At 40.9% G+C, this 26742-nt stretch overlaps 2 protein-coding genes across 4 annotated transcripts; one reads left to right on the top strand and one right to left on the bottom strand.

Annotated features, from left to right (window-relative positions):
* Positions 1 to 559: 559 nt before the first annotated feature.
* fam91a1 (family with sequence similarity 91 member A1) lies at positions 560 to 20823 on the bottom strand. 3 transcript variants are annotated; one of them, XM_034545106.1, is made up of 24 exons: positions 20508 to 20823; positions 19666 to 19750; positions 19156 to 19307; positions 17998 to 18055; positions 16207 to 16274; positions 15790 to 15903; positions 15478 to 15568; positions 12696 to 12758; positions 12309 to 12415; positions 12042 to 12080; positions 10862 to 10974; positions 10504 to 10610; positions 9916 to 10028; positions 9706 to 9792; positions 9421 to 9550; positions 7716 to 7864; positions 6940 to 7074; positions 5951 to 6064; positions 5362 to 5434; positions 4236 to 4388; positions 3704 to 3805; positions 3097 to 3220; positions 2927 to 2996; positions 560 to 2271 (listed from the first exon to the last, which is right to left on the bottom strand). In XM_034545106.1, the coding sequence occupies exons 1-24, from the start codon at positions 20577 to 20579 to the stop codon at positions 2086 to 2088; spliced, it is 2505 nt and encodes an 834-aa protein (XP_034400997.1). In that variant the 5' UTR covers positions 20580 to 20823; the 3' UTR covers positions 560 to 2085. The 3 variants fall into 3 exon arrangements, with proteins under 3 accessions (XP_034400997.1, XP_034400999.1, XP_034400998.1); XM_034545108.1 differs by having other exon boundaries at positions 4242 to 4388; XM_034545107.1 differs by having other exon boundaries at positions 9916 to 10025; positions 20508 to 20793.
* Positions 20391 to 26742, top strand: klhl38a (kelch-like family member 38a). Its single transcript, XM_034545110.1, has 4 exons — positions 20391 to 20503; positions 24416 to 25772; positions 25966 to 26071; positions 26453 to 26742. Exons 2-4 carry the CDS (start codon positions 24417 to 24419, stop codon positions 26740 to 26742), a joined length of 1752 nt encoding a protein of 583 aa, XP_034401001.1. The 5' UTR covers positions 20391 to 20503; position 24416.

The raw sequence follows: 26742 nt of genomic DNA, 5'->3' as shown, positions 1-26742 counted from the left end.
GACTGACTACATTTCGGAGGCAGTGGGGGTTGACATCAGTGGAAAAAAAACTAAAAGTATAGATCAGGAAAAATGACACCAAGACATTTTCAGAGAGGAAAAAGAATTTGTTCTTATTACATATTTATTTATATTTTTATATACTTTTTACATATTTATTTGTAATAATACTGGAGCAAAGGGGAGATGGAGCAGGGATGGAGGAATGTCACTTTCTTTTTTTGTACCATTTAATTACAAGAGCATCATCATCATTATTAATTCAGTCATTGGTATTCACAGTCCCATTAAACAAGCTACAACAAAGATTTCCTAAAATATAGGCTGACATATAAAACTAGCAATGTTTTTCTTTTAAACACTGTGGTAGATGTATACCTAGGGGAGGACGGGGAAGTGAGATGACTGCACACTGCAACTAGATAAACGATAGGCAGGTAGACGACGGCTTATTGTGAAAGGTAGGGGTGTATGAAAACACACCAAGAATGAGGTGTACAACACAACGCATACACACAAAAGTTTCTACAGTCATCATGCTTCAACGGGATCTTGTGTCTTTTTTTTTTTTGTCTATGTCAGCTTCACGTTATTAGAAACAACAACCACAAATGGGTCAACAACTGCAATGAAAAAATAAGAGGAACAATTCAAGCATAATAGCATTCTAAATGCAATAAAAAGTACTTAAAAAAAAAAAAGTATATTATTGGAGCCACACAAAAAATTCATGACAGACTTCAGACACTTTTTGGGCCATCACATCTCTGATATGCTGGGCAAAGCAGTTGCATTTCTATCCCAGGGGTCTATGACAGCCTTGGAGAGTGTGGTGGGCTGGCCAAGAGCGCCCTGCACACAAACCTGGAGCTGATCCAGAGAGATACTGGCATGGAACAGTGGCACCAGGCCTGGGTCAAACACACAGACCTGACTGTTCCCGTTCTATGCAATTAGGTACACTCAGTTAATCTTGTCGAATTCTTCAGTGGTGATGGTTGGTAGTTTGTAGTTGTTGATTTTATTGGTTTTAGACAATCATTCAAATAAATAATTTGTAAATCTAATAAATGGAAAAACAAACACCTAAACAAAGACATGGTTGTTTTTGATAGGCTGACAATAATAAAAGGCAGTAGAATAAAATAAAAAGGACCGTAAAACAGAAGATTAAAAAAATAATATATATGAAAAGAAAATGATCTTTGGTGTTCAAAATTATAACAAAGAATTTTTTTTAAAAACTGCAGTTTTTTATGGTGCCCTGTCCATTTCCAAGAGGAAACATGTTCTTGTTGTAAACCATGTGCGCATTACAAGGGATCCAAGGTTACAAAAAAAAGGAAATTACATGACATTACTTCATCCACAGGTTTGGACAAATTCTGCACAGTGCAAACCATAAATGACCCCAATATTGATTACAAGTAAAGAGAAAAGTATTCTTTTATGGTAGAAGTAGTGCAACAGTATCATGCATGAGATCACTTAACATGAGACAACATAGGGAGGCAGCGGGGTCTGTATCTGGACTCCGTCTGATAAGTCCAACAACTTGGTCCTAGAATATGCATATTGTTGAATGATTCCTGAAAATGTCTGTTCATTACGTCATTTTTACGTCACGTTTATTTTGTGGGTCATTTTGAGAACATCTATACAATTATTAACCAATTCACTCTGCTCTCACAGAACATCCATTGATTGAAGGGTAGGGTTGGGGGGCAGTGGAGTGTCCAGTTGAGGTGGTCTTTCAGGTTTTATGTTGTTTACCTGGCCCACTGTTGTGATAATAGCACCACTCCTTAAGATAACACTGCCTTGCTACGCATATAAGGAATCACAGAGGGGATCAGCAAAGGGGGTTTGAACTAGTGTTGGCAACACAGTCAGAAGGATGATTCCTCATACAGTAGGTGAATGAAGTGCTGGAGCTCATGTTCCCCTGACTGGATACTGACAGACAAGATGCAGGGTTGGACCTTGAATAACAATTTCCTCAGTGAGAGGGTGGTCCTTTTCGATGAGATTGTGTTTTTTCATTTTAAACTTGTGACCGAATCTGGAAGTTTTGAGGGGTGTGGCTTATGTGGGTTGGTCCTTCTGCAGAGCTGTGATGTCCAGAGGAGGAGGGGCCCGTCCGCTCCACTCGCTCAGCTGCCCTTCCTTGAAGAGGAGGTTGAGGGCGGGCAGGGGGACACCAGACTCCGCTGGGGGCTGACTAAGAGGGTTCGACATGCCACTGTCCAGGTCAGCGGGCTGCATGCCGTCCTACCAACAAAGGGCAAATGCCACAGGTCAGATCACCAGGTAGAGTGGATGATATGTGGGTCAAGGATAAACTTCTCTGGGACAAACTATAATGATCACATCCCGGTTGTATGCCTCCACCAGCCATCCGAGACCAGCCGTCATGTTGCAGTTTACATCCATGTCTGTCCAAAATATCAATACGTCATAATTTTATCCCTTCAGACATTTGTGTGAAATTATCATAATTAGCGAAAAGTTTATTGAGTTATGGCCGAAAACATGTTTTGTGAGGTCATAGGGACCTTTGACCTCCAAAATCTGATGAGTTCACCATTGAGTCCAGGTGGACGTTTGTGCCACATTTAAAGAAATTTGCTCAAAGTGGTCGGCGGCTACAAATGTTAAATCATCTTAAAATGTACGTATAAAATATGCAAAAGAGAATAAAAGGCTCAGTTACACCAGGAACGTGTGACACAAAGCAAAAAAATAAAACAATACATGTTCAATAAACTTTGTGTTCTCTCTGTCATCTCTGTCTTTAATTGATTCCAACAGACTCAATTTGTAAAATAAAAAAAAAGTGACTACTGATTTTTTCACCATCGTTATTTCTTTTCTTTTCTGCAAGTATTCTCAAGTGGCAACCTGAAAGGGCAACAGAGTGCTTTACCTGGAATGACTGCACAAAGCTCAACACCTTCAGTGAAAGCTTTCGGCTTAAGTGAAGTAGCTCTTGAAGGCTGAAACAACAACAAAGTCTGGCACTTTAGCAACACGCTTCTTTACATGCTTGTCAGTGTTTTAATCAAAGCTTCAATACTTGAGGATCTTTTTTTGTACCTTTCGTTGCTGCACAGTTTGTGCGAGGCAATTTTTTGACACACTTTGCGGTTCAGCTCAGAGCTGAAGAGGGGCATGCCGAAGCACAGTTCAAGAGGGACCCACTCATCTTCAGATGAAAGGTCTGAAAGAAAGGGATTGGAGAGCAGGGATGGGGTGACATACATGAAACACATACCATAAACAAGGATAGGCTGGTCTCCCATGCTGGTCTTTTCCGTCTCTTCCAGCTCTCTCACAGTATATAAAATATATATACAAATATATACATGAAAGAAATACTTCACCCACAAAAAAAATATGTGTATATCAATTGCTCACCCTGTGTTACTTTGAATTCTTAAATATTTTTTTCTTGCATGCCTTTACGGTGAATGAAGAAAGCCTCACGGTTGAAAGTTGTATGACAGTTTAGAAACAGATGTTCTGATAATTAAACAACAAGCCATCAAGACTTCGCTCAGTTTTGTTTAATTCTCCATTCGCCGTGGAGGCAAGTGAGAAAAACAATGTTTTCTTCAAGAATTCAAGGTAACACGGGGTGAGTAACAAACAGCCATTTTGTGGCTGAAGTATTCCTTACATTAACCAAAACAAGTAGACCTACTGTCTGTCTTTCCTTTGATTTCCCCGTTGTTTTCTTCTGTCACAAGCTCAAAGGACTCAGTGCTGCCGTTGGTGTCCAGGCCTCCACCTAGATGGGTGTCCCCTTGAAGAAAAGCAACACATCTCCATAAGCATTAAGGCACAGAAAGCTTGATTCACATCGAGACTACAGCTGTAATGCCTTTCAGTTAAGAAGCTTAATTAATTGCACAACGTCAGAAATCATTCCTTTTGCAGAATAAATATCAGAAGAAAAAATGGACATAACAGTTGTGCGCATAAATATCTATGATAAATAAGCAGAGATGAATTACGTCACCAACATTCAATCCGTTAATCTTAAGGTAAAGGCTAATGCTGTTCGATCCACATCCATTAGCAAAGGCTATCACAATTAGGCCCACAATTATGCAGACAAACAGAATAATCAAACAGGACTGTGAGCAGTCTTTATCTAATTTGCACCATCAGTGCCAATTGCCTTTAGAGGTAAGGACATTGTTACTAATTCAGCTATATGTCTCCTCTCTCACATGCACCTCTGCACTCCGTACTGTCGCTGGCCCTGCGACGGTGCCTGTTGTTGGCGTTGAGCATGGTGATGTAGCCACACTGATGCTTCAGGTCCACGTTCTCCTTCAGCTTTTGGAGCGCCTTGTGCACACACATGTTGGAGTAGGAGAACTCTGCACAGGATGGAGAGACAACACAAACAATATAAGTTAAGCTTAAAGCTCAGCACTCAAACTGACAAATAGGATTTGATATATACTTCTATTAATATCAGTGTAGCATGGCATTCTCAAAGGGTGTACTTCTGTGATAGAAAATGTATTGGAGGGATGAGTGTTAGTGTTAAGCTTCACACACAAATTCCCGAAAGACGGGTTTCAGAGGATTCTAATTACTTTTATGATGTTTGTTGAGGTAAAACCCTCAAAGCCAGAAACAAATACTTGATTCACCAGAGAAAGGAGCAAAACTTGACTGAGATCAGCTCCATAATGTACACATAACAATAATTTAAGCAGTGACAGTACACCAATCGCGATTTAGTGCATCTATTTTATTTATTTAACCATTATGCACCAGGACTATTCCCATTGAGATTCATAATCTCTTTTACAAAGGGGTATTGGCCAAGGCAGTAACATAAAAAGTTTCACAAATATAAAATAAAAACTAATATAAAATTCTTAAAACAAAACAGCAAAAAAAGTTTAAACAAACAGCATAGGAAATGTCACATAAAATAAACAGGCAACAGACTTAAAATAAGCAGCAAATTACAACAATGAATTTACTGTATCTGGTGTATTTGTATAATTATTATATACTATACTAAAGTGTGGCTCTTACCTACCGCACCCCCAAGTCTAGGAATGTGAATAGCAACGGGAATAATCAAATAATAAAGTCTCCCACTCCTTTCTAAGATAAATGTCAACCCTCATGCTTTTGAGCTTTTTGTCTTTTTGAAAAAAGTACCAGCTCAAAAATAGTGAAAACAATCGAAGCAAAATCTCTTCTTTAACATTTAAAAAAAAATAAAGAATAAATAAGCCTTGCACTGCATTACCTTAATATAATTGTGTATTAGCACAACATTTAGGCTGTCACTAAGTGACATTAAAGCTTTATCTCCATATAATAACTCACCTCCTTTCAGATCTTCTGCATTAAAGGGGAATGGGATGTGAACGGTTTCTCCATGGCCGTGCATACCGTGACCCTGAGGGTAACACACACACACACACACTACTGTTTATATATCCACACAGTGCCACTAAATGTTATTATTGAAAACACGCAAAGAGTAGATATATAACATTACAGTCCGTAGAAAAACTACTCCTTCACATCAGAGCCGACTCCTCCACTGAGTCACTCAAAGCGCAGCTCAATGCCCTATATTTTACTTTGGCTTTTGAAAGCATTTAAAGTGCCACTAGCTGGCCTTTTATGCTATTTGTTTTTTAGTTGTTGCATTACTCATTAGTTTGATCTTGATCCCTGCCTGGTTATACAATGTTTTTGTAGTCTCCCCCATTGACCTGCTTTATTTTGCCTGTACATTTTTTTTTTTTACTTTGGTCAGCCTATGTTGTTTTACATGTGCTATAAAAATACATTTCAATTTACTTGAATATTATATGATGCAATGTTCAAATGAAAGCAACTAAGCAAACAAACAAAAAAAAGACATCCTGAAACAACCAGACTGTAAAAGTGGAGCTCATATGTCTACCTGGATCAGTACAGCAGAGTGTGTGAGGGCATCGTTGAGCATGGTCAGAACGTTGGATGAAGGCACGACTCCGGGGTCGTGACCCCAGGAAGTGATCAACAACTTGTCGTAGGCCTGGACAGAGAGAGAAAACGGGTCAAGGAAAGGATTTTTCCTCAGCTGCTAATCACTGAACCCATCTAGACTGGGGTGTGTTAGTGTGAACAGCTCATCACTCACTATACTGAGGTGAGTGATTACCAATAATGATAAGATTTGTTTTCATATAATACTTTATTTATTATATACACTTAAAATACTACTTATGTCCTGTGGTGTACTACAACATCTCAGTCAAAAACAAAGTTGATGACGAGGAAACATCTTTCCACCGTTCATACTGCCAACTTGTTGACGTTTCACGACGCCAACCATAAAATAATGAAATCTCCACCCTGTGACTGATTGCATGGCTTTCCCTAACTGAGACAGATCCTTTCCAGGAAATTAAGGTGATATTTCTTGTCTGTTTCGTTGATTATTTTCAGCTCTTAAAGTGGTGAAGAAGGAAATCCTACTGTTAAGTTCACGTGAAGAAACACTGTTGAATTGAATAAGATGACAAGTATACAACAAGTAGAAAAATACATGCTGCTATGTTCCAATAAAATTGCATGATATTACTCTTCCTCCCCTGAGAATGCACTTCATCAAATTCTCTTTTCATCCCTGTTGCACATTACCAGGATAGTAAAAAAATTCCAAGACCATCAGAAAGCCTTAGAGAGGGAAAATGCAGGTGCAGGGTTTGGTATGACTGATAGTGATGCGCCAGGTGCTTTGTTAAGAAATTAAGGTTAACAGGGAGGAAGCAAACTGCGTTGAATTGAAACGGCAAGGTCACAATTTAAAAGGGCAAGAATCAAAGACAATTACATTTATTTCTTCTATTTTTTGCAAGTTTACATTATTTTTCCTACCTGCATGATTAATTATTAGTCTGGGCTCACCTGGAATATGTCCGGCAGTTTGCGGAGCCTGGAGCCTTTTGAGAGCAGCAGAGAGGGCGGGCCTTGGCCGGTGATATGGTACAGGTATAGCTTGAACCAGATGGAGCTAACCTCAGGAATAGCCGGGCCAATGTGCTGCCGGGAGAAACAAACATGTGTAAGTGTACAGAAGCAGAACTAATGCATACACATGTATACATCCTAAGATGACTGCATGCTGGAGAACCTCTTGTGGTTGCTGCGACACCACAACTTCCAGCCCACTTTTGTCTAGACGGGGGTTTGCCAAATGTGGTTGTTGCAGACACACTTAGTGGAGAATGCACTCTACTGAGAGCACCATTCTGGTTGTGTCTGTGTTGTTTTTATGTTGGAAAAGCAGAAATGTAAGCTTTGTAAGATATGAGCAGAAAATAATTCACTGAATTACACTTCACTGAGTCCCAGCAGTGTGAGAATAAACAGCAGCGTGAATGGCACAACAAGAGTTTAACTTTCTTTCCCTCTCTGAGCTCAGCTAGAAAGCTGGAGTGTGGCCAGAAAGAATAATTACCCATGAGCCTTGCCTCTCTTCCTCCCTCCCTCTCTTTGTGTAGCCTTGTTGTTGGGGGCAACTTCAGGCTGAGTGCCCACAAAGCACGCACGCACACACACACACACACACGAACTGTCGACTAAAACACAAACACACAACTCTAAGACCTTCAACATTTTATTCAAAATCCCAGCAGGGTGCACAGTATCTCCTCTGCTCTCCCTTCCTCCAGGCCTCATACCTGAGGCGTGCAGCTGCTGATGGGCCTGATCTCGTTGCTCAGCGGCGCCATTGAGACCAGCAGCTTGTAGTTCTTGTTGAGGACACGGTTGCAGGTGGCCTGGTCCAGACCAAGCAGGCTCTCACAGCGCAACATGTCCAAGGGGAAGCCTAGTTGGAGAAAAACAGTTACAACTTCTATACAAAATAGTCTGAGAAGTGAGAGTCATTAATTGTATTCATATAGTTTTCTTCTGTGACGTTTCTGAAGTAGCTGCATAGATCGCAGTAGAATAGAAGTCTGCAGTAGTAGAACATTTTGGCTAGCTGTTTCCTAGCTATTAATGAGTTGTTGACTGTAGCCTTGAGACAAATGTAAACAAGCATTGGAGGAGAGCAAATAAAGATCCTCTAAATGAATATGCCAAGTGTGGATGCATCAAACATTAACTGTGTTGAAGTAGTGGATTCAATTACATTTATTTTATAGAGCCCCAAATCACAAAATCACATCTCATCCAGAAAGCACAGTAAAGGTTCTTTCTTCATAGCCGTGGTGTTTAGAAGTTTTCTCTCAAGGCAACTTCTGTCAAGATTGTCCTCTCAAAGGACACCGTGTACACTTCATAGCTCCTACTTATATATAAGAAATGTCTATGATGTGCTCATGGTAATTATGTAATAAATAAAATCAGTACAAGAGTCGAATTTCACAAATGCAAAGAACTGACTGAAACTCGGTAAAGCAGGTCAAGGACCAGATGTTTATATTTATTCCACAACAGAGGGAAACAAACACTGACAAAAGCCATTTACAATACGCAATGAGGGTGCTGCTTCATACTGTATCGTCTAAAGGAGTTTGGATGCTGATTTATGTAATGCGATAATGTATTATTAACACTATTAATATTATTATTATTATCAGTCTTTGTATCATTGCAGGTTTAGTTTTAGTAGCTTCAGCCAGCGAGCCCTCAGTGCGCTCGCTTCTCTGCAGCCTCCTGCAGCAGCAGCTCAAGACAACTGAGAGATAAGACAATCAGAAATGAGGCGCCAGGCCAAACCAAACAAACAGCATCTGCTGGCACAACAGTTGTTACATGGAAATTCAGAGAGTTGCTTTGTAGATAGAACAATACAGCTTCACTCTGGATTGACAGGAATATATGACCAGTTTCAAGAAAGAATACCCAGACACAGATGAGGGGAGACAGACAGCCGAGAGCGACACAATTCACCAAAAGCAGCACTTTTGGTTGCTTACAAAAAGTTCCCATCAGTATAACTTTTAAACTTCATTACTTATTATTGAAGACCGCAGAACAAGTTTGAGTTGTTGAATAGGAGTAATTTACAGTAGTTGTTTGCCGTAACACACACACACTTAACCAAGTTCACTCTGCTAGTCCCAGCTCTCACCTTACATTTCTGTCTGATTAATATTTGCAGATTTGAAAATTTAAAATAAATGTTTAACAATTACTAAAAAATGTTGGCAGTATTTGTATAATAAATTATGTCAAGTGGCAAAATACTAACTAATAAGCCCAAAGGGAACTGTGTGCAGACAGCAGACACAAATATGAGTTTCTATTTCATGCAAAACAACAAATCTAGGCTCCAAGCTGCCAATTTACCACAGGTAGGTGTGGATCCAGGATCACCTGGATCTTGCATATTTGCCCATAAAGGGAATGGCAAAGAGGGCAGAATTGTATAATTACCTATATTTGGGATATCAGGTCCCTGGTCCTGAGTGAGGTCTTTGTTGTAGCGCAAGAAAAGGATGGTATTTTTCAAGGTCAGAGCATGGTCAAAGTAACGCTGGGCCTCGCCCTCTGCTGTGCTCTCCACCTGAAACCAGGAAATACATTCAAGTTGAGTTTGAAAATGTACACATCAACTTATGATGTATTTTCTACTTTGATTTAGTATCATCTGGTGTTTCATGACAAAGGCTTTCCTATATACACTAGCAAGTCTTTGTTTTCTTTGTTTCCATTGCTCACCTTCTCCAACTCAGCCAGGAAGGTATCCAGAGTCTCATCAGACAGCTTACCCACCTCAAACATGGTCACTGCATGACTCTTCAGGTTCTGATAGGAGGACACAAGAGGGAGGGGTCAAGATGTACAGTCCATGTACAAAGTCAAGGAAAATTATTCTGTCTCGATTAAGCCTTCTGTGCATTTTCCTGATGTACACATCCAGTCACTAACCGGAGACAGGTTGCCCATCATGAGGAAGGCTGTGAGAGTAGAGTCAAAGAGGAAGGCAATCCTCTTTGTGGGTGCAGCTGGTATGCTCAGGCTGCTTACACTTCCTGTGTCTGCTACAGAGATACAGAAACAAAATACATATATCAAGAGCAATAACCCTCAGCAATAACATCAATGCAGCATCAAACAGCACAACTCTGTGAGGTTATAGCATTCATAAATTCAGGATATGAACTTTAAAATTCAAGACATTTGCATCTATTTACACAGACCAACCAAAACCATGTCAAGTAATTAATGTAAATGTGGTTGTCGAAAAGCAACTTTGTTAACATCCAATTTGTTAGTCTGAGCAACAGTTCCGCCTTAACATGCATAATAAAGTCAAACAAAAACACATATTAATGTGAGAATTTCTTTCAGAAGCATGGCAAAGCTTTCTTGGGGAGTAATTAGCAAAGCTGTTAAAAAAACTTCTGAAGATATTCAGAACATGCTTTTTGTGCATACATAAAGTTATGTATTTTTTTGCATAAACAGCGACATCTCTGTGTATTGGTGTGTGTGTGTGTGTGTGTCCACACAGACCTTCTTCCAGACTGGTGGTGTCGGTGTCGGTGGCTGAGGAGCCTCCCTCCATGACAGGACTGCCCTGCTCCCAGGACAGCAGCATCTTCTGAGGGTCCATGGTGCTCCTAATAGTGGTTTATTAAATGAAAATAATCAAATACTTTAAATAAATGATATTTCCTGATGGAGAGCATTCCCCCCCCCCCCCCCCCCCACACACACACACATTTAGCTAACTAAATGTGTGGGGCGGGGAAATGCCTCTAAAAATGTAAAATAAACAAAGTTTATGGGCAAACATGGTTAAACACATGACTCCACTTCCAGTTATATTCTACGAAGAGGTGAATGGTTGATATTGGCCTCCTGCACATACTTGAGTCTGTTGACAGATGGGGCATTCTTCCAGGTGGGGTGGAGCTGGTCTGAGCTGATCACCTGACCTTTCTTTACAGCGAAGCCGAGACGACAGTACATGGAAACTGCATTCTGATAAAGCCCAGTAAAAACAAAAGATGTTTAACCCACAGAAATTTGACACTCTTTCACTGTCATGTACCATCAACCTGTGACCTGTCACCCTCTTGGACTGCTACTACTGAGGTGTTATACTTCAGGTGAGGAATATTAAATGATGAATGAGAGAAAAGGTGAACAGCACCTCTTACTTGCAGCTAAATGTGGCTGGAAAGAAATGGCAGCGCTCGATTTTTATCATAGATTTCATACTGAATGATTGCTGGTGTAACAAGAGTTGATCCAAAACCGCACGCTTACTGTTGACGTCCATGCAGGCAACACAACAGACCCTAAATTGCATATATTTAGTTAGGTAACTACATGAATTTAAGATATTTAGTGTTAGTGTTTCAGGCTTCAAAACAATTAATACAATGTAACGCATGGATCAATGTTTAGTCCAAAAGATGGAACCACTTGATAGACTTGTTATAAGAAGATTACTTCTGTAGATATTTTGAGGGACCAAAAGGCACTAAACACAAGGTGAATCCTCTTTTTGGGGATGCTCTCTCAATGTCCAACATGATCTACTATAAAAAGCCATTACTCAATGTCTGGTGACTAAAAAAGAGAACACTGTGTACTTTCCACAAAAGTTTGCTGTCTCCTTAATTCAAGATTTACCTTGCCGATAAATATGTGATGCCTGCTGAACAGGCCAGCTCAGTTAAGTACGGTGGGCTTGATTGCTTTCAACACCTCTGAGGTGGAAGCTGAGGTCAACTCTCAGCCCTCCTCCTATCATATCAAAAGAAACACAGCAAAGTGGCTCAGGCCATGAGGTAGTCATTACACAAGAGAAAGTTGAACTTGTCTCAGGGAAAAAGTTCTGCACAAAGAAGAACTCTCAGACATCTCAATCATCTCTTAAGTTACAGGGTTAACACTGCCTTCAGCCACTTCTCTTAAGTGCTGCTATTCAGCAGCAGGAATGAACTGACAGGGGAGTTCAGCTCTTCACACTGGAAGTCATAACACTGATAGGGAGCATTTAGGAAGCTGGGGAAAACCTTCTGCAGCAAGTGGATACCCACCTTCACTAAGTCCAAGTCAATCTCCAACACATTCGCCAGCTGAGAGGCAGAAGGAGAGAGAGGGAGAAAAAGAAACATAGGACTGGGTTGAAACGTTGATCAATAAACACACACAGAAAAAAAATATGTAGAAAAATTATACTCTACACCAAGTGTAAAATCATTAATCACGTAATTTATTATATGTTGAAATTTCGCACAAGTCATATTTCCAAGTTGCTACTAGGTCTTGTCACAAACACACACACACACACTTTTAAAGCCTACCTCCGCTACGTTTGTCTGCTCATCAATGGACACAAAGATTTTGTAGAGCAGTGTTTCAAAGTAATCGCCCTGGACGCGGTTCATGACAAAGCCTTCCAGCGGGGGCACTAAAAACACAAACAGTGACAAACAACTGTACAAATATGTCCACAAATATTTTTTACATCATTTAATTTTGGAAATAAATTATTATTTTAATTTGATTTTCTTCAGTATGCATCTGTAATTCCACTATCAGGCATAGTTTCGGATTAGTCCATTGCCCATTAACGCACCTAAATTCCCAGGGTTGTAATTTATGTATTCAGAGTTTAGTCGAGGTAATTACTCTGGGAACCATAATGGCAGGATGTGTAAACACACGCACATACACACATGTTGCTGTACCTGAAATGCAGCTGTCATCAGCTATGGGAACATCCAAGTAGATGAATCCTCGGTTGTACAAGCCTGGAGTAAAAACATACAGTAGTAGTGTGTTAGCACGTTTGACATAGTATAAAGCTTTGCCCAAATATTCGACTATTTGGATATGTTTGTTGGGTAGGTATCCTGTATTAAATTAGGTATTAAGAATTTTTTTACTTCTACAAATTACAAACTTGCATAAAACACTGGAAAATCCCTCTTGTTGAATAAGAAATAAAAACAATTTATTTTTAATGAGTAACAAGTGTGCTTGATTAAATTAAACACAGTTGCAGCACTTTGCCGTCCATCTCAGCCGAGAGCGGAGAAATGTCTGTCACGTCCTTCTCGCGTGATGACATGGAGACAAGCCCAGCCAGAGCCCTCGTTGCCTTGTTTGTATTCTACAATCAGCACATTTCAGGTCGAAAGGGCTGAGCGGAAGCCGCCGTAGGCTGCAGTACACATGGTCTTACAGACGAGCGCTGAGGGAGAAGCAGTGCATAATGTGAAGAGACAGCAGCCTCAAAACTCGAAAAACGCATGCACGCACGCGCGCGCACACACACGCGCACGGTTTTATAACAGGACTTATCATGAGACAACTTTGATCAAAGTAGTATGATAGTATCCATTAACATCACTGTCTTACAATAAAAAGTAGCAAGTTATTGATCATGTGTGAACAGAAAATTGCAAGAATGAGAATAGTGGACATAAAGTTGAGCCAATCAAATCTGAATTTAAACAGCTACTTGTATTCAACTTGCCGTGCGTCTCCTGTATTTAATTGTATTTGTTCCCACTCAGTCAAAAGCACTCCAGTGGCCGAGGGTCATGACTGTTCTCTAATTGATATTTAAACTGCATGGACACTCTTTCAAATTCACACCGGCACATCTTGAAACACCTTAAACTGCAACATTAGTATCAGCACCTTTGTTCAAACTTCAGCTGTAAAAGACATTTGCACCTTGCTACTTGAATTTCAAAGATTTCAAAAATCAAGGAATGCAAACAAATGTAATTCTTCTTGAATTTTATATAGAAATCCCATTTATATTATTACCCTGAGAAAATGTTTTTAAGGTTAGTTCATGGTGTCGACCGATATAAAACCAAGTTGAACCAATAACTTCAGCAGTGTTCTCAAACGGCTCTTTTCTGTCTCCAATTGCTTTTGATTGATCCAGTCTGCATAAATATTTAAAGAAAATACCAAATCTGAAGATGTTTCTAAAGAATAGTCAAGCTATAAAAAAAAACAGCCCTTTGGAGGCAACTTGTTTCAATCATTCCTGTTGAAACCGGATGCAAGAGTGGGACAAAATGCAAAAGTAGACACATTTTATGCAAAAACTTGAGCTGCCCCAAACTCCAGAAGTTCAAAGACCATGTATACACAAATATCGTATATATATATATATATATATATATATATATATATATATATATATATATATATATATATATATAGTGCATCCGGAAAGTATTCACAGCGCTTCACTTTTTCCACATTTTGTTATGTTACAGCCTTATTCCAAAATAGATTAAATTTAATATTTTCCTCAACATTCTACACACAACAACCCATAATGACAAAGTGAAAACTGTTTTTTGCAAATTTTTGCAAATCTATTAAAAATAAAGAACGAAAACACAACATGTACATAAGTATTCACAGCCTTTGCTCAATACTTTGTTGAAGCACCTTTGGCAGCAATTACAGCCTCAAGTCTTCTTGGGTATGATTCCACGAGCTTGGCACACCTATTTCTGGGCAGTTTCTCCCATTCTTCATTGCAGAACCTCTCAAGTTCCATCAGGTTGGATGGGGAGCGTCGGTGCACAGCCATTTTCAGATCTCTCCAGAGATGTTCAATCGGGTTCAAGTCGGGGCTCTGGCTGGGCCACTCCAGGACATTCACAGAGTTGTCCCGAAGCCACTCCTTTGTTATCTTGGCTGTGTGCTTCAGGTCGTTGTCCTGTTGGAAGATGAACCGTTGCCCCAGTCTGAGGTCCAGAGCGCTCTGGAGCATGTTTTCATCCAGGATGTCTCTGTACATTGCTGCATTCATCTTTCCCTCAATCCTGACTAGTCTCCCAGTTCCTCCTGCTGAAAACCACCCAACAGCATGATGCTGCCACCACCATGCTTCACTGTAGGGATGGTATTGGCCAGGTGATGAGCAGTGCCTGGTTTCCTCCAGACATGACGCTTGGCATTCAGGCCAAAGAGTTCAATCTTTGTTTCATCAGACCAGAGAATTTTGTTTCTCATGGTCTGAGAGTCCTGCAGGTGCCACTCCTCAGTAAAAAGCACATGACAGGCGAGCTAAATTTTGAGCACCTGAGCTAAATTTTGAGTGTCATGGCTGTGAATACTTATGTACATGTTATGTTTTCGTTCTTTATTTTTAATAGATTTGCAAAAATTTGCAAAAAACAGTTTTCACTTTGTCATTATGGGTTGTTGTGTGTAGAATGTTGAGGAAAATATTAAATTTAATCCATTTTGGAATAAGGCTGTAACATAACAAAATGTGGAAAAAGTGAAGCGCTGTGAATACTTTCCGGATGCACTGTATATATATGTGGATATATATATATATATATATATATCTTTGTTGTATTATATATATATATATATATATATATATATATATATATATATATATATATATATATATATATACACACATATCGTATATATATGATACGGTTGTCTTAAAAGGGAACATAGTATGTGACAGATACTTACTTAAGACCACATTGTACTCCATTGGTCCAGCCAGCTGAGGACCAGAATCTATCATCTTATCAATGGCTTTCTTCTCTCCTGGAGAACAGATCTGTGTTTACAAACAACAAACACACAACATTAAAACATACTTGTACACAAGGCTTTGTTTATCAAAATGAATGATGAAAAGAATAAACTCAACCTTCCTCAAATAAGAAATGAAATATCTTCATGTCAATACATCCTCTTTCCTCCCACCGTATCCATCCCAGCCTGCTATCACTAAAAATGTTATATCTACACACATGCCTATTATCAAATTGTACTGACCCTGATATCGTCCTCGGTGATGTAGCCTGTCTGTGCCGTCCACCACGGCTCCACAGAGATTTCCACTGGTTTGGCCGGAAGCAGGTCCCGCGCTGATTTCCTGCGGAAGAATTTCTGACAAAGACGACAAGCGGGGAGGCGAGATCGAATCACTTGCATCTAATAAACATGTCTATTTTGTTAATATTGGTTATATATATTCTAGAGAGAATGGTGGTCAAATATTTTTTTTTAAATATACGGAAAATGCAACTTTTATGAGGCTGTGTCTGCATATTGAGAATTGATATGCGATTGGTTGTTGACCACCCAATCAGGGCAGAAAATGTGCTCAAATGAACAAATCTATGAGCTAAATGTCTGAAGCGTTGTTCTATAGATGCTGATCTAAAAGACTATATTAGAAACAGGCCTTACTTTGGACGACCTGCACTGGTTCATTAGGTCAATGTACTGGTTTCTCCCGATGCCAAGCAGCCGCAGACCTGTGGGGTAATGAGAAAATGGTCAAGCCAATAAAACTCCATCATGCCTCAGTAACTGCCCATGAACTTGTAGTCGCTGGACATTAACACTAAGGCAAATAAATCTGGCTGCAGTGCAGCTGCAAAAGTCTCTCTGGCATTTTTCAATTACAGGCTCTTGAGACTTTACCAACAAAACTACAACAAAGAATTACAGCAAGAAGTTTGAGAATTCATATTGGAGTAACTTTGGAGAAAGGAGTTTGACGAGATGCAACAGTGACTCATCCAAACTGTGCTGAGGCAGTACGTCGGCACATACTCACACACTTTCTTTGAGACAATCCTAACACACACACACACACACACACACACACACACACACACACACACACACACACACACACACACACACACACACACACACACACACACACACACACACACACACACACACACACACACACACACACACACACACACACACACACACACACACACACACACACACACACACACACACACACACACACACACACACACACACACACACACACACACACACACACACACACACACACACACACACACACACACACACACACACACACACACACACACACACACACACACACACAGCCTCGCCATCCACCCACTGCTGCATGACACACTTCCAAAGCACCTCCAGGGAGATTAGAGGACAGAAGCCCCTGATAGGGCGGCTCTAACGGCCGGCTGGCAGCCTTCTGTCTCCACAGCGTGAAGGTCCTGTACAGTGAGGAGTGAGTCACTAACAGTGAATGCCAAAGCCCGTTTCACTTGACAGCAGTAAGTCAAAGAATGCTACAACTGACCTTACACTTGACTTTTAACTTTGACACAATTTTAATTTGATTTTGGAATAATTTCTGAGGAACACAAGATCCTCTGTGATGTAGTAGAAAAGCGACCATAACATGGGATTTATATCAGTCAATCCAAAAACCACTTGGCCAGTACTCTGGTTTGGTTATGGTAAGAAATGTTTTACGTTGATAAGTAACGGTAGTCATTGGGCTTTGAAAACTATTTAGCTAATAAACGTTCAAAAGAAGTGTGGGATTTGTATCTTATTCAAGAGCAGAAGTGTTAAGCCAAGGCTTTTTAAGAAAACTCAAGCCTCCACAGCACGAAAGCAAACTGAAAATATTTTGAAAAACAGATGCATCTGTCGAGAAAACTGAGCAACAGACGTAAGCTACTCATACCAAAAGCCTGGCATGCAGCTGCCGATCCTCACCCAACTTCCTAAAAAAACATTTTAATTGGCTTAATTTACTTCAGATATACTCGGTTAGAAAAACATCTTTACACAAACATTTCCTAAAAACTAAGTGGCATCCTCAAATTGCTTGTTTTTGTCTGCCCAACAGTCCAAACCAGAACATATTAACTCTATTTTACTTTAACTATTTATCAAACCAGTTAACTATGTGTCAATCGAATAATTGATCGTTCCAGCTCTAGTTGCATAATAGGCACTATAATTCATAAATTCGTTAAATCCCCAAGGTTCCTGAAAACATATTTTCACTGTGACTGTTCTCCCACCTCATACACTGACAACCCTTCAAAAACAGGGAAAGATGTAAAAAAACAGAGCAGAGAGGCCGAGAGGGCAGGAGTGGGAGGTTCACAGAACCCCAGTAAAGTCATTTCAACAGAGTTGGAGAGAAGGGGGGAAACAGGATGATGGAAAACTCACAGTCAGCAGCAGTGAAGTTGGGCAAGGAGTCATAACTCTTCTCACTGTTCATAATATCCTGGAGGTGCAAAAAGAGAACGGAGACAGGAGAAAAGAAGAATTAAACTCATTTTCTCCTTTCCATGTCCCTCTGCCTCTGATTAATAACAGGATTAGCAGATATGGGCGGCCGTGCTAATTTCTACACCCCATTTTCATTAGGTGCTTAAAATGGATTATAGAAATATGACATAACCTTCAGTGGTCACAATGGAAGCTTAGTCAAGTTTAGTTTAGCATGCATAGGAAATAGGGTGAATCCTTTTTAAGTATAAGCTGAAAACTAAATGGGTTGTCTTTATTTATGTGTGTAAGTCATAAGAAAGAGCACTGGGCATATTAGTCACATGTGATCTAATGAAATGGGGAAGTATGCTGAATGTGGAACAATCAAATATGACGAATCTGCACCCACCATCTCTGTGTGAACACACAGGGCGGTAAAGTTATGGATATACAAAACAGAGGTAACTAAATTCCAGGTGCATTATTTTGGACGAGGCCCAAATTGTCTGAAGCACACACAGCAAAGATTTTCTCTGGGTGTGTTAGTGCTGGTACATGAGGCTTCACTAGACAATGACTGACACCTAGTGCCTGACTGATGCCAAGTCCATCAACATAGGTAATACATTACCCCACACGCTCCTCTAAAACTGAAGAACATTTTATAGGCTAACTGAACACATATTTATCATAGGGGTGGTAAAGTTTGGCATGTGACAACATTTTCAACATGCAATTGACATGTAATTTCAGATGCAGGACTCACTAATTCTAGCCAATGACAATAGGTTTCTCCTCTATACATACAGACTATACAAAGGTGCAGCTGCACAAAATGATACCTTTATCGTAAGTCTTGTGAGGTGTACCATAATGTTTTATATATCCAAGCAAAGAGTACACTTGTGACATCACCATGTTATTGTCGTGAGTTTCAGAAGAAAGCAATGCTAGATGACTGAATCAGCCAGAGCGTTCACATACTGTGAGTACAAAGACAGATGTTTAGGTGCTTGAGAAGCTGCTGAACAGAAAAGTGGTTGAAGCCTAGCCTTTCCACGTCAAACACCTATCTTCCCGTTTCTGTTTGACAATCCACCAGAAGCTGCTTACCTCCATGATTCCTATGTAATATGAGAACGGAGTGATGCGTAGCCCTTTGACCATGATGTCAGACAGGTGGTAGGGGTACAGCATCAGGTGGTCCCGGCTGTACTTCAGGAGCTCTTCATAATACTTGCGCTCATCCTTCCTCACATGGCGCACTGCTCATAAAACACACACACACACACACACACACACACACACAGACACACACAGACAGGTCACAGTGTTCATACATTAACACTTCCAGGCAATCCATATACTAAGTAGGAACCAATGAAGTGTAAATAATAAGATGTTTTTTTTGCAGCACTGTTGTATTAGGATGCATTTGTTTTAGACAGATGTACCTGATAAACTGGAAACTGGGTGTATGTGTTGCCAGTCCATAAACTCACTTATTCTTGAGCTATTTAATGCAAGAGGTTTTTTTTGCTCCTTGTCTTTTATTCTCACAACTAACAATAATGCGTCAGTACAAGGTGGATGGGACTTAAATGAGGGGCAAACATAACTCACCTAGGTTATTGCGGAATCGCAGCTGGTTGCGGATGCTGTACAGCAGCACATGCTTCTCATACTCACGCTGAGAGTTCCCCAAACTCTGCAGAGCAAAAACACACAGCACACAGGTGATGTTCATGGCTGCATTCATTCAGTAACCACATACCACTGACTCTGTTGTTAGGACCACATCAACCTCAGGCCTCTGGAACTTATATCCACAAGGTTAGGAAAATAGATTGTAAATGTACCCTTAATTGAAATGTCAAAGTCTATATCGGGAAAGAAGACCTTGGAAACTAGGTGCATCACTATACATTTTAAGTTACATTAGCACAAACCAGTTGACACACAATAATCGTTGAGGTCTGAGGCATCAATTTGTCTGCTTAGAAACCTAATGCATCTTTGGTGAGGATGCACTGGGATGGAGGCAGTTAAAAGAGGGGCACATACACCTGCATCCACTGAACCCCGACATGCTGGCCTAATGGCACACAGTAGCGCTGTATGCAAGATGAGGGATGTGTACAGAAAATAAATAGTAAAACAATCCGAGTGATTTTCAACATAGTTGAGCAAAAAAGTCTGAATCCAATATTTGCAACTGACATCCACCCGCTAAAATCATGTGTCTGTCATGTGATGCAGCGGAGCTTCAATGGCCGTAATGTAAAGATGGCCAGCTGTGGCTCGGGATGAATGTGAAACCCTGCAGAGGAGGTTGGCGAGTCGTGCGCCACTGACAGCTGCTCGTATGACAGAGTGCACCGCCGTGACATTGACATGTTCCCCGCCCAGGACACAGCGGTGCCCCCCTCTCACCTCGACCCCGTGGAAACACTTAAACACGGTACCTGTTTGACATTTGCTGGAAGCTTGGTCCACGGGTCATTCTGCCTGATGTGAAATTCCACGTCCGTGTTCATCGCTAGCTAGCTATAGCTGGCTAAAAGCAGAATCCCTCGAGACGGTCAGAAACGGGCTCTCGGGCAAGTCCACGGTTACGTTACCCCCCGGAACCCAATAACCGAGCGCAGCGACCCCCCGGCTCGAGGAGAAGTTATCCGGTGATTATTGTTCCTTTACAATAAAGGGTCACTTCCTTGTTGTATTTTCGAACAAGCCGTTCGTCACGCTCGTGGCTACTTTCGTCACTTCCGGTCGAGGCGTGACCGTTGATGTGAATGGAGCTCGAGAGCGAGGTGATGAGAAATGAGAGATGATGGAATGATCAAACCTGACTAATATCATGTGAAATAGTGTTTCAGCATCTTTCACCATCATCTGGCTCGAAGGGTCGCACTCGATTTTCGTATTATCATTCAATCTAATAAAAAGACGATAAGCCAATAATGTGGTGCTCCATCTCTCAGTGGGCGACTTTCCCACTGCAGTGATCAACACCAAGCCATTCCTGAAGATGTCAAATAGATGATGATTGTATACTTTCAGTTAAAATAAAGCCTATGGAACTTCTTCAAACAGAGGGTCATTGTAGTTTTTAGCAAGCATTGTTCAAAGAGCAGTAGATAGTGTATTTTTTGGGGACTATTTTCAGCCACGGATTAATACACATTTAGAGAACGTGTATGTGGCTCAAAATAAAAAACACTGCCCATGTTTATGCTACCCAGTGTGCCTCATTGATGTGTTTTAATAGTACGACAGCAGTGGGTGTCAATAGCCTCATATGAATACGATATATCAGTGTTGCTGCCACTGTAGAATAACATTAACTATATAATGAGAATGGGACCTGTTTATGTGAACTAAGGTCTAATAGGTCTAAATCAAAATATACTTTTATAGAAATGTTTTTTGCAGAATTTGAGTAATTATTGTTATAACATATCACAAGTGAACATAGACTATTAACATTTATTCAAAATAGAAATGTATTTTTAATTAGTTTTTTATTAGATGAAAAAAAATCTGATTATAAAAATAGTGCAAAATGAAGATTAACCGCTGTACACCTTCAATGTTCTCCGCCAGTAGAGTCACATAAATGTCCCTCAAGCCATCATTAAAGGAAGAAAGTGAGGTTTTTCGGCCAGCAAGATGAAGCAAAAGTGGACAATTCCAATCTTCATTTCGTACCCCAATCTGCATTTATCAAGGAACTGTTTTTTGTCAGAATTTGTGCTTTGCCCCTGAAGAAGTCTGGAGTGCACCCCATGACCTATAAGCATGAAGCTGTCACTAGGTAACTGTTAACAGAGTGTATGATTTCACTTTGTGACAAAGTCCACCAAAGCTGCGTATGCTCGCATGTCATGATGTCGGACTTGCTGACAGCTCACTTTCTTGCAGCCTTGTCATTTAATCTGTAACTCCAGTTCCTTGTCATCTGCCGCTAAACAAACATAACAATATTTCATCTCACTACCTCAAGAGCTGCAATGGGTTCAATTAAGATGGGGGCTAAACATAAGGTAAGATAAAGAAATGACAAGTTAGAGATTTAAACTGTGAGGAAAAGGAGCCTTAAATGCCTCAGAACCATATCTCTCCCTCAAATATGAGTGGAAATGGAGGGCTATGACATAAAAAGAGATGATATTAAATTGCTCCTATAATCTTTCCTATCAGTGACTTGAAATAATGTTACAAGAGATTATATCCGGATTCATTTAGTTTTATCTTTCAGCAATATATCAGAGCATACTGCTTGTTGCTCTGTATCACTGATTCCCAGCTTTGGCCCCTGACTCTTTAAAATTAAGCAATAATAACTTCATCAAATGTTCTGGTTTCATGGATATGAGGTGGGTGCAGTTTTCCTTCTCAGACTGTTTAGTCTAAAGGATGTTTAGAGGCCTTAAGAGGTGAAAGTACAGTATTAAAAAAATAAGTCTGCATTAAAAAACACAATTGTGTTAACATGACAATGTTAAAGCAGAGTCCACCATTCCCTACTGTATTTAAACACATCCTAACACATTATCAGAGTTGTATGTTACTGCCAATGCAAACTGAACAATTTTCATGGGGTAATGGATGCTATTTGGCAATGTGACACATACATTGTTACAATATAACTGACACATTTAACAGGTGAATAGCAGTAGTAGTAGTAGTAGTAGTAGTAGTAACAGTAATCATCTCCAGTTGTACTAATGCTCAGAAACAGCACCACATTAAGATGCAAAATGAGCCCATTTCTTACAGCTGTTTCTCCTGATCAAGCTGGCCCATCAGCGCTGTACTATATTTACTTCATCCTGGGTTACACACATGAGGGAGGAGGAGGGGAGGACTTTAACATCACAGGAAGATGGATACAGGTCAGCAGCTCTGGGACACTTTGATTAAACACCAGCTTGGATGGGCTGGATGGCTGAGTCAGGACCCTGTGAAGATCCCCCCCGGCTATTGTAAACGCCCTCTCCACTGGACCCTGGCAGAGCTGTAAAGCCAGCAATTGGGTACCAAACAGCTCCGTGTCACATGAGAGGCCTGGCTTCAGTCACGGTGGCCCAGGATACTATTCTTAGCTGCAGGAATGTACACAGTGGCCTCATGGCGAGCTCCACAGCGCCTAACTGGAAAGCCTCGTCGTTTCTCTGTGTCAAGTTCCTTTTTTCTCCCTGACTACACTATTAACTTTCCCTCTGGATAATGTTTTGGTCCTCTTTTGATTGAGACTGATATTTTTTCTAACTAGACCGACCAGACATTTCGGATATTATTGTTTTTCTGAGGGCAGGAGGTAAGGATTCACTTATTCACAGATGTTGCTGATTAACTGCCAACAGGTTCAACACATTTCTCTCAGTTTGACACAAATGCTTCAGTGCTTTTGTTCAGCAATAGCATCAGTATCTGCTTCAATTGTATCCTTTTCTAACTGAGTTTGCTCTGATTCAAGTTTAAGGAACTAGGAAATTGCCAACATAATCCAGTGGTGCACCATTTACAATACTGCAATAAACATTACTGGAAAGTTTATTATTGATAATATATCAATAAATCAGCATGTGGCTACAGTATATATATATATATATATATATATATATATATATATATATATATATGTGTGTGCGTGTGTGTGTGTGTGTGTGTAATAGAAGAGCACACAAAGCCATAGTGGATAAATGTTCAGAAACATTATTGATGACCGAATAGAAAGTATCCCAAGTGATTGAATATTGTTTATTAGTGTCCATCACATTTTAATTTGTTATGCAATTTAACATAAAGAGTTCTTGGTACTACCAGCAGTCCAATATCCAGGTCAAAAGACACCAGTCAGAATGTGCCCCGCAAGTGGGAGTGAATCAGTACCTGTCGCTAGGTGTGATTATAATGCTTAGTGTTGCTAATAGCCCAATGATATTCCTTTCTTTAAACGGTAGGATAATCCTAGTGTGGGATATGATGGAGGAAAAACATAACATACAAAAAACAGCAACAGCAATGGAGTGAGAGATGTTTGGGAGGGACAGAGAGACACACACAGATGGTCAGTGAACACAGTTCTGTTAATGTCAGCGATGATGGGCTGGTTGATAAGGGAGATGTGGCCTAATGCTACATGGATGCATCAAGATTATTCAGAGGGGGTAAAAATAGCAATCTGTGAGTCACATTAAGGACAGCTGCTCTGCAGGGGTTTCGAGAGTGGGTTGATAAATGAAAGGGTTTGCTTATTTAATTTGGATTTGTAATGTATGCCAATGTTTTTATCAACCATCTCTTTCAAAAGGACAATAGAAATACAACACTATGACCATAGGTTCTCTCTTTTCCGTCTCCACAGAATGGCCTTAACACCACGAGAAGTTTTCATTTTCAAAGACTCAGAATTTCCCTCCCACCTACTTGCCCAGCTCAACATCCTCCGTCAGGAGCGTACCCTGACAGACGTCCTGCTCTGCACCGAGCACCAGGAGATCCCGTGCCACAGGAACGTCCTGGTCTCTAGCAGCCCATATTTCCGGGCCATGTTCTGCAGCAACTTTTTGGAGAGCAGTCAGGCCCGAGTGAATCTCAAGGGAATCTCTTCAAATGTCCTCAGTGGCATTGTGGACTATGTCTACACAGGCTGCATCACTATCACCATGGAGATTGTGCTCCCGCTCATGCAGGCAGCCTCCATGCTCCACTACGGAGGTCTCTTTGAGGCATGTTCCATGTTCCTCCAGGAGCAGCTGAGTCCAGAAAACTGTCTGAGCATGATACGACTCTCTGAGATCCTTCACTGTGAGAGTTTGAGGGAGAGGGCGAAGGAGATGGCTGTGAGGTGTTTCTCTGATGTAGCTGCTACAGAGGACTTCTGTGAGTTGTCTCTTCCCGAGCTTATGTGTTACCTAGAAGATGACCGACTTTGTGCCGAGGAGGAGCAAGTGTTTGAGACCCTACTGGCGTGGATCCACCATGAACCATTCTCACGACGCGGTGCCATCCATGATCTCTTCAAGAAAGTCCGTCTTCGCTACATCCATCCAACTTACCTCTTCCAGTTCATCGCCAATGACCCATTGGTGCAGTCCTCCACCCTATGTACTGAGATAATCGAGTCAGTGCGCCGCCTCATGCTGACTGCCAGCTCCAAGTGTAGCCGAGAACTTAAGCCGCTTTGGACCACACCGCGACGTTACACCTGCAGCGAAACACTGGTGGTGGTTGGAGGACGCAAAAACAATGAACAGACCTCACGTGAAGCCTTACTATATGATGAAAGGACTCATCGCTGGCAGTGGTTGGCCAAGCTCCCCCTGCGCCTCTACAAAGCTGCATATGTGTGCATTCATAGCATCCTCTATGTGGTTGGCGGGCTCAGCCTCTGCATGACATCAGGTGACAGCTCAGTCAGCGCCACAGTTTACACACTCTCCCTGAAGACCAACCAGTGGCGGACTGCTGAGCCTATGCTGGAGCCACGCTATGCCCACCAAAGTGTATCCTATCTGCACTTCATTTTTGTGTTAGGAGGCATTGGCGTTGACAAGAAGATCTCTCAGTCTGTTGAGAGATACAACAGTATGTTTAATCAATGGGAGGCCATGGCGCCGATGCCCACAGCGGCGCTGCATCCAGCTGTTGCAGCCAGTGATCAGAGGATCTACGTTTTCGGAGGGGAGGACGCAATGCAGAATCCAGTCAGGCTGATTCAGGTATCAGTATCGCAGTCCAATTCCTCTATTATTGCCACGCAAATTCAGACATGGCCTTGAACAGAATGCATTGTCAGTATCGACAGATAGAACATTAGGAATCAAAGCTATTGAGGATACCACACAAGCAGACAGAAAACTACAGTCTTTGTTGCTGCAATAAAGAGGTTGACTGTTCGTTGTGTGTCAACAGGTCTATCACATCTCTCGCAACTTGTGGTCCAGTCTGGAAACAAGGACAGTGAAAAATGTTTGTGCTCCTGCTGCTGTCATTGACGACAAGATCTACATCATAGGAGGTGAGCTCAATGAATGGCTGCTCCATTACATTATAAATGTAGTCATTAACATTTTTACAGTCGGTGGGATTTCAAAGTAATTTTTAAGGCATCGTCTCTTGTCTCTTTCTACTGGAGATGTAAATCTTAAACACATTTTTAGACTATTTAACTTCCTAAAACAGCTGGACACTTTATTAAACATTACTCAAACAGGAGTGAACAGTACATTTGTTTGTCAACAATGGAGCTCTGCAGCACAGAGGAATAAACTAAATCAGGCTTTGGCTACACATCACCGTTCCTTTTGGTCTTTACTTTGGATTTGTTGATTGTAAGAAAAATGTTAAACATCACCAGGCTTAATCTTAAAAGCGTGCTTGATGAATATCTATTTTTCAGGATACACCAGGCGAATGATCGCCTACGACACCAAAGCCAACAAATTCGTCAAGTGTGAGAACCTAAAAGAGCGGCGGATGCATCACAGTGCAACAGTGATCAACAACAAGCTCTTTGTCACCGGTGGACGCATCCTCAACGGCCACGATGTCATCGAGGACTCAGACTGCTTCGAGTGTTACGACCCCAAGACAGATGTTTGGACCTCCAAAGGTTCTTTGCCGTACAAGCTATTTGACCACGGCTCCCTGCCGCTAGTCTGTGTTTCCAATAGACCCAACCCACCGTGA

This window comes from Cyclopterus lumpus, chromosome 11, assembly GCF_009769545.1.
Source record: "Cyclopterus lumpus isolate fCycLum1 chromosome 11, fCycLum1.pri, whole genome shotgun sequence".
Lineage (NCBI taxonomy): Eukaryota > Metazoa > Chordata > Actinopteri > Perciformes > Cyclopteridae > Cyclopterus > Cyclopterus lumpus.
The sequence above is the reverse complement of the archived record's forward strand: the minus strand, read 5'-3'. Positions and strand labels throughout refer to the sequence as shown.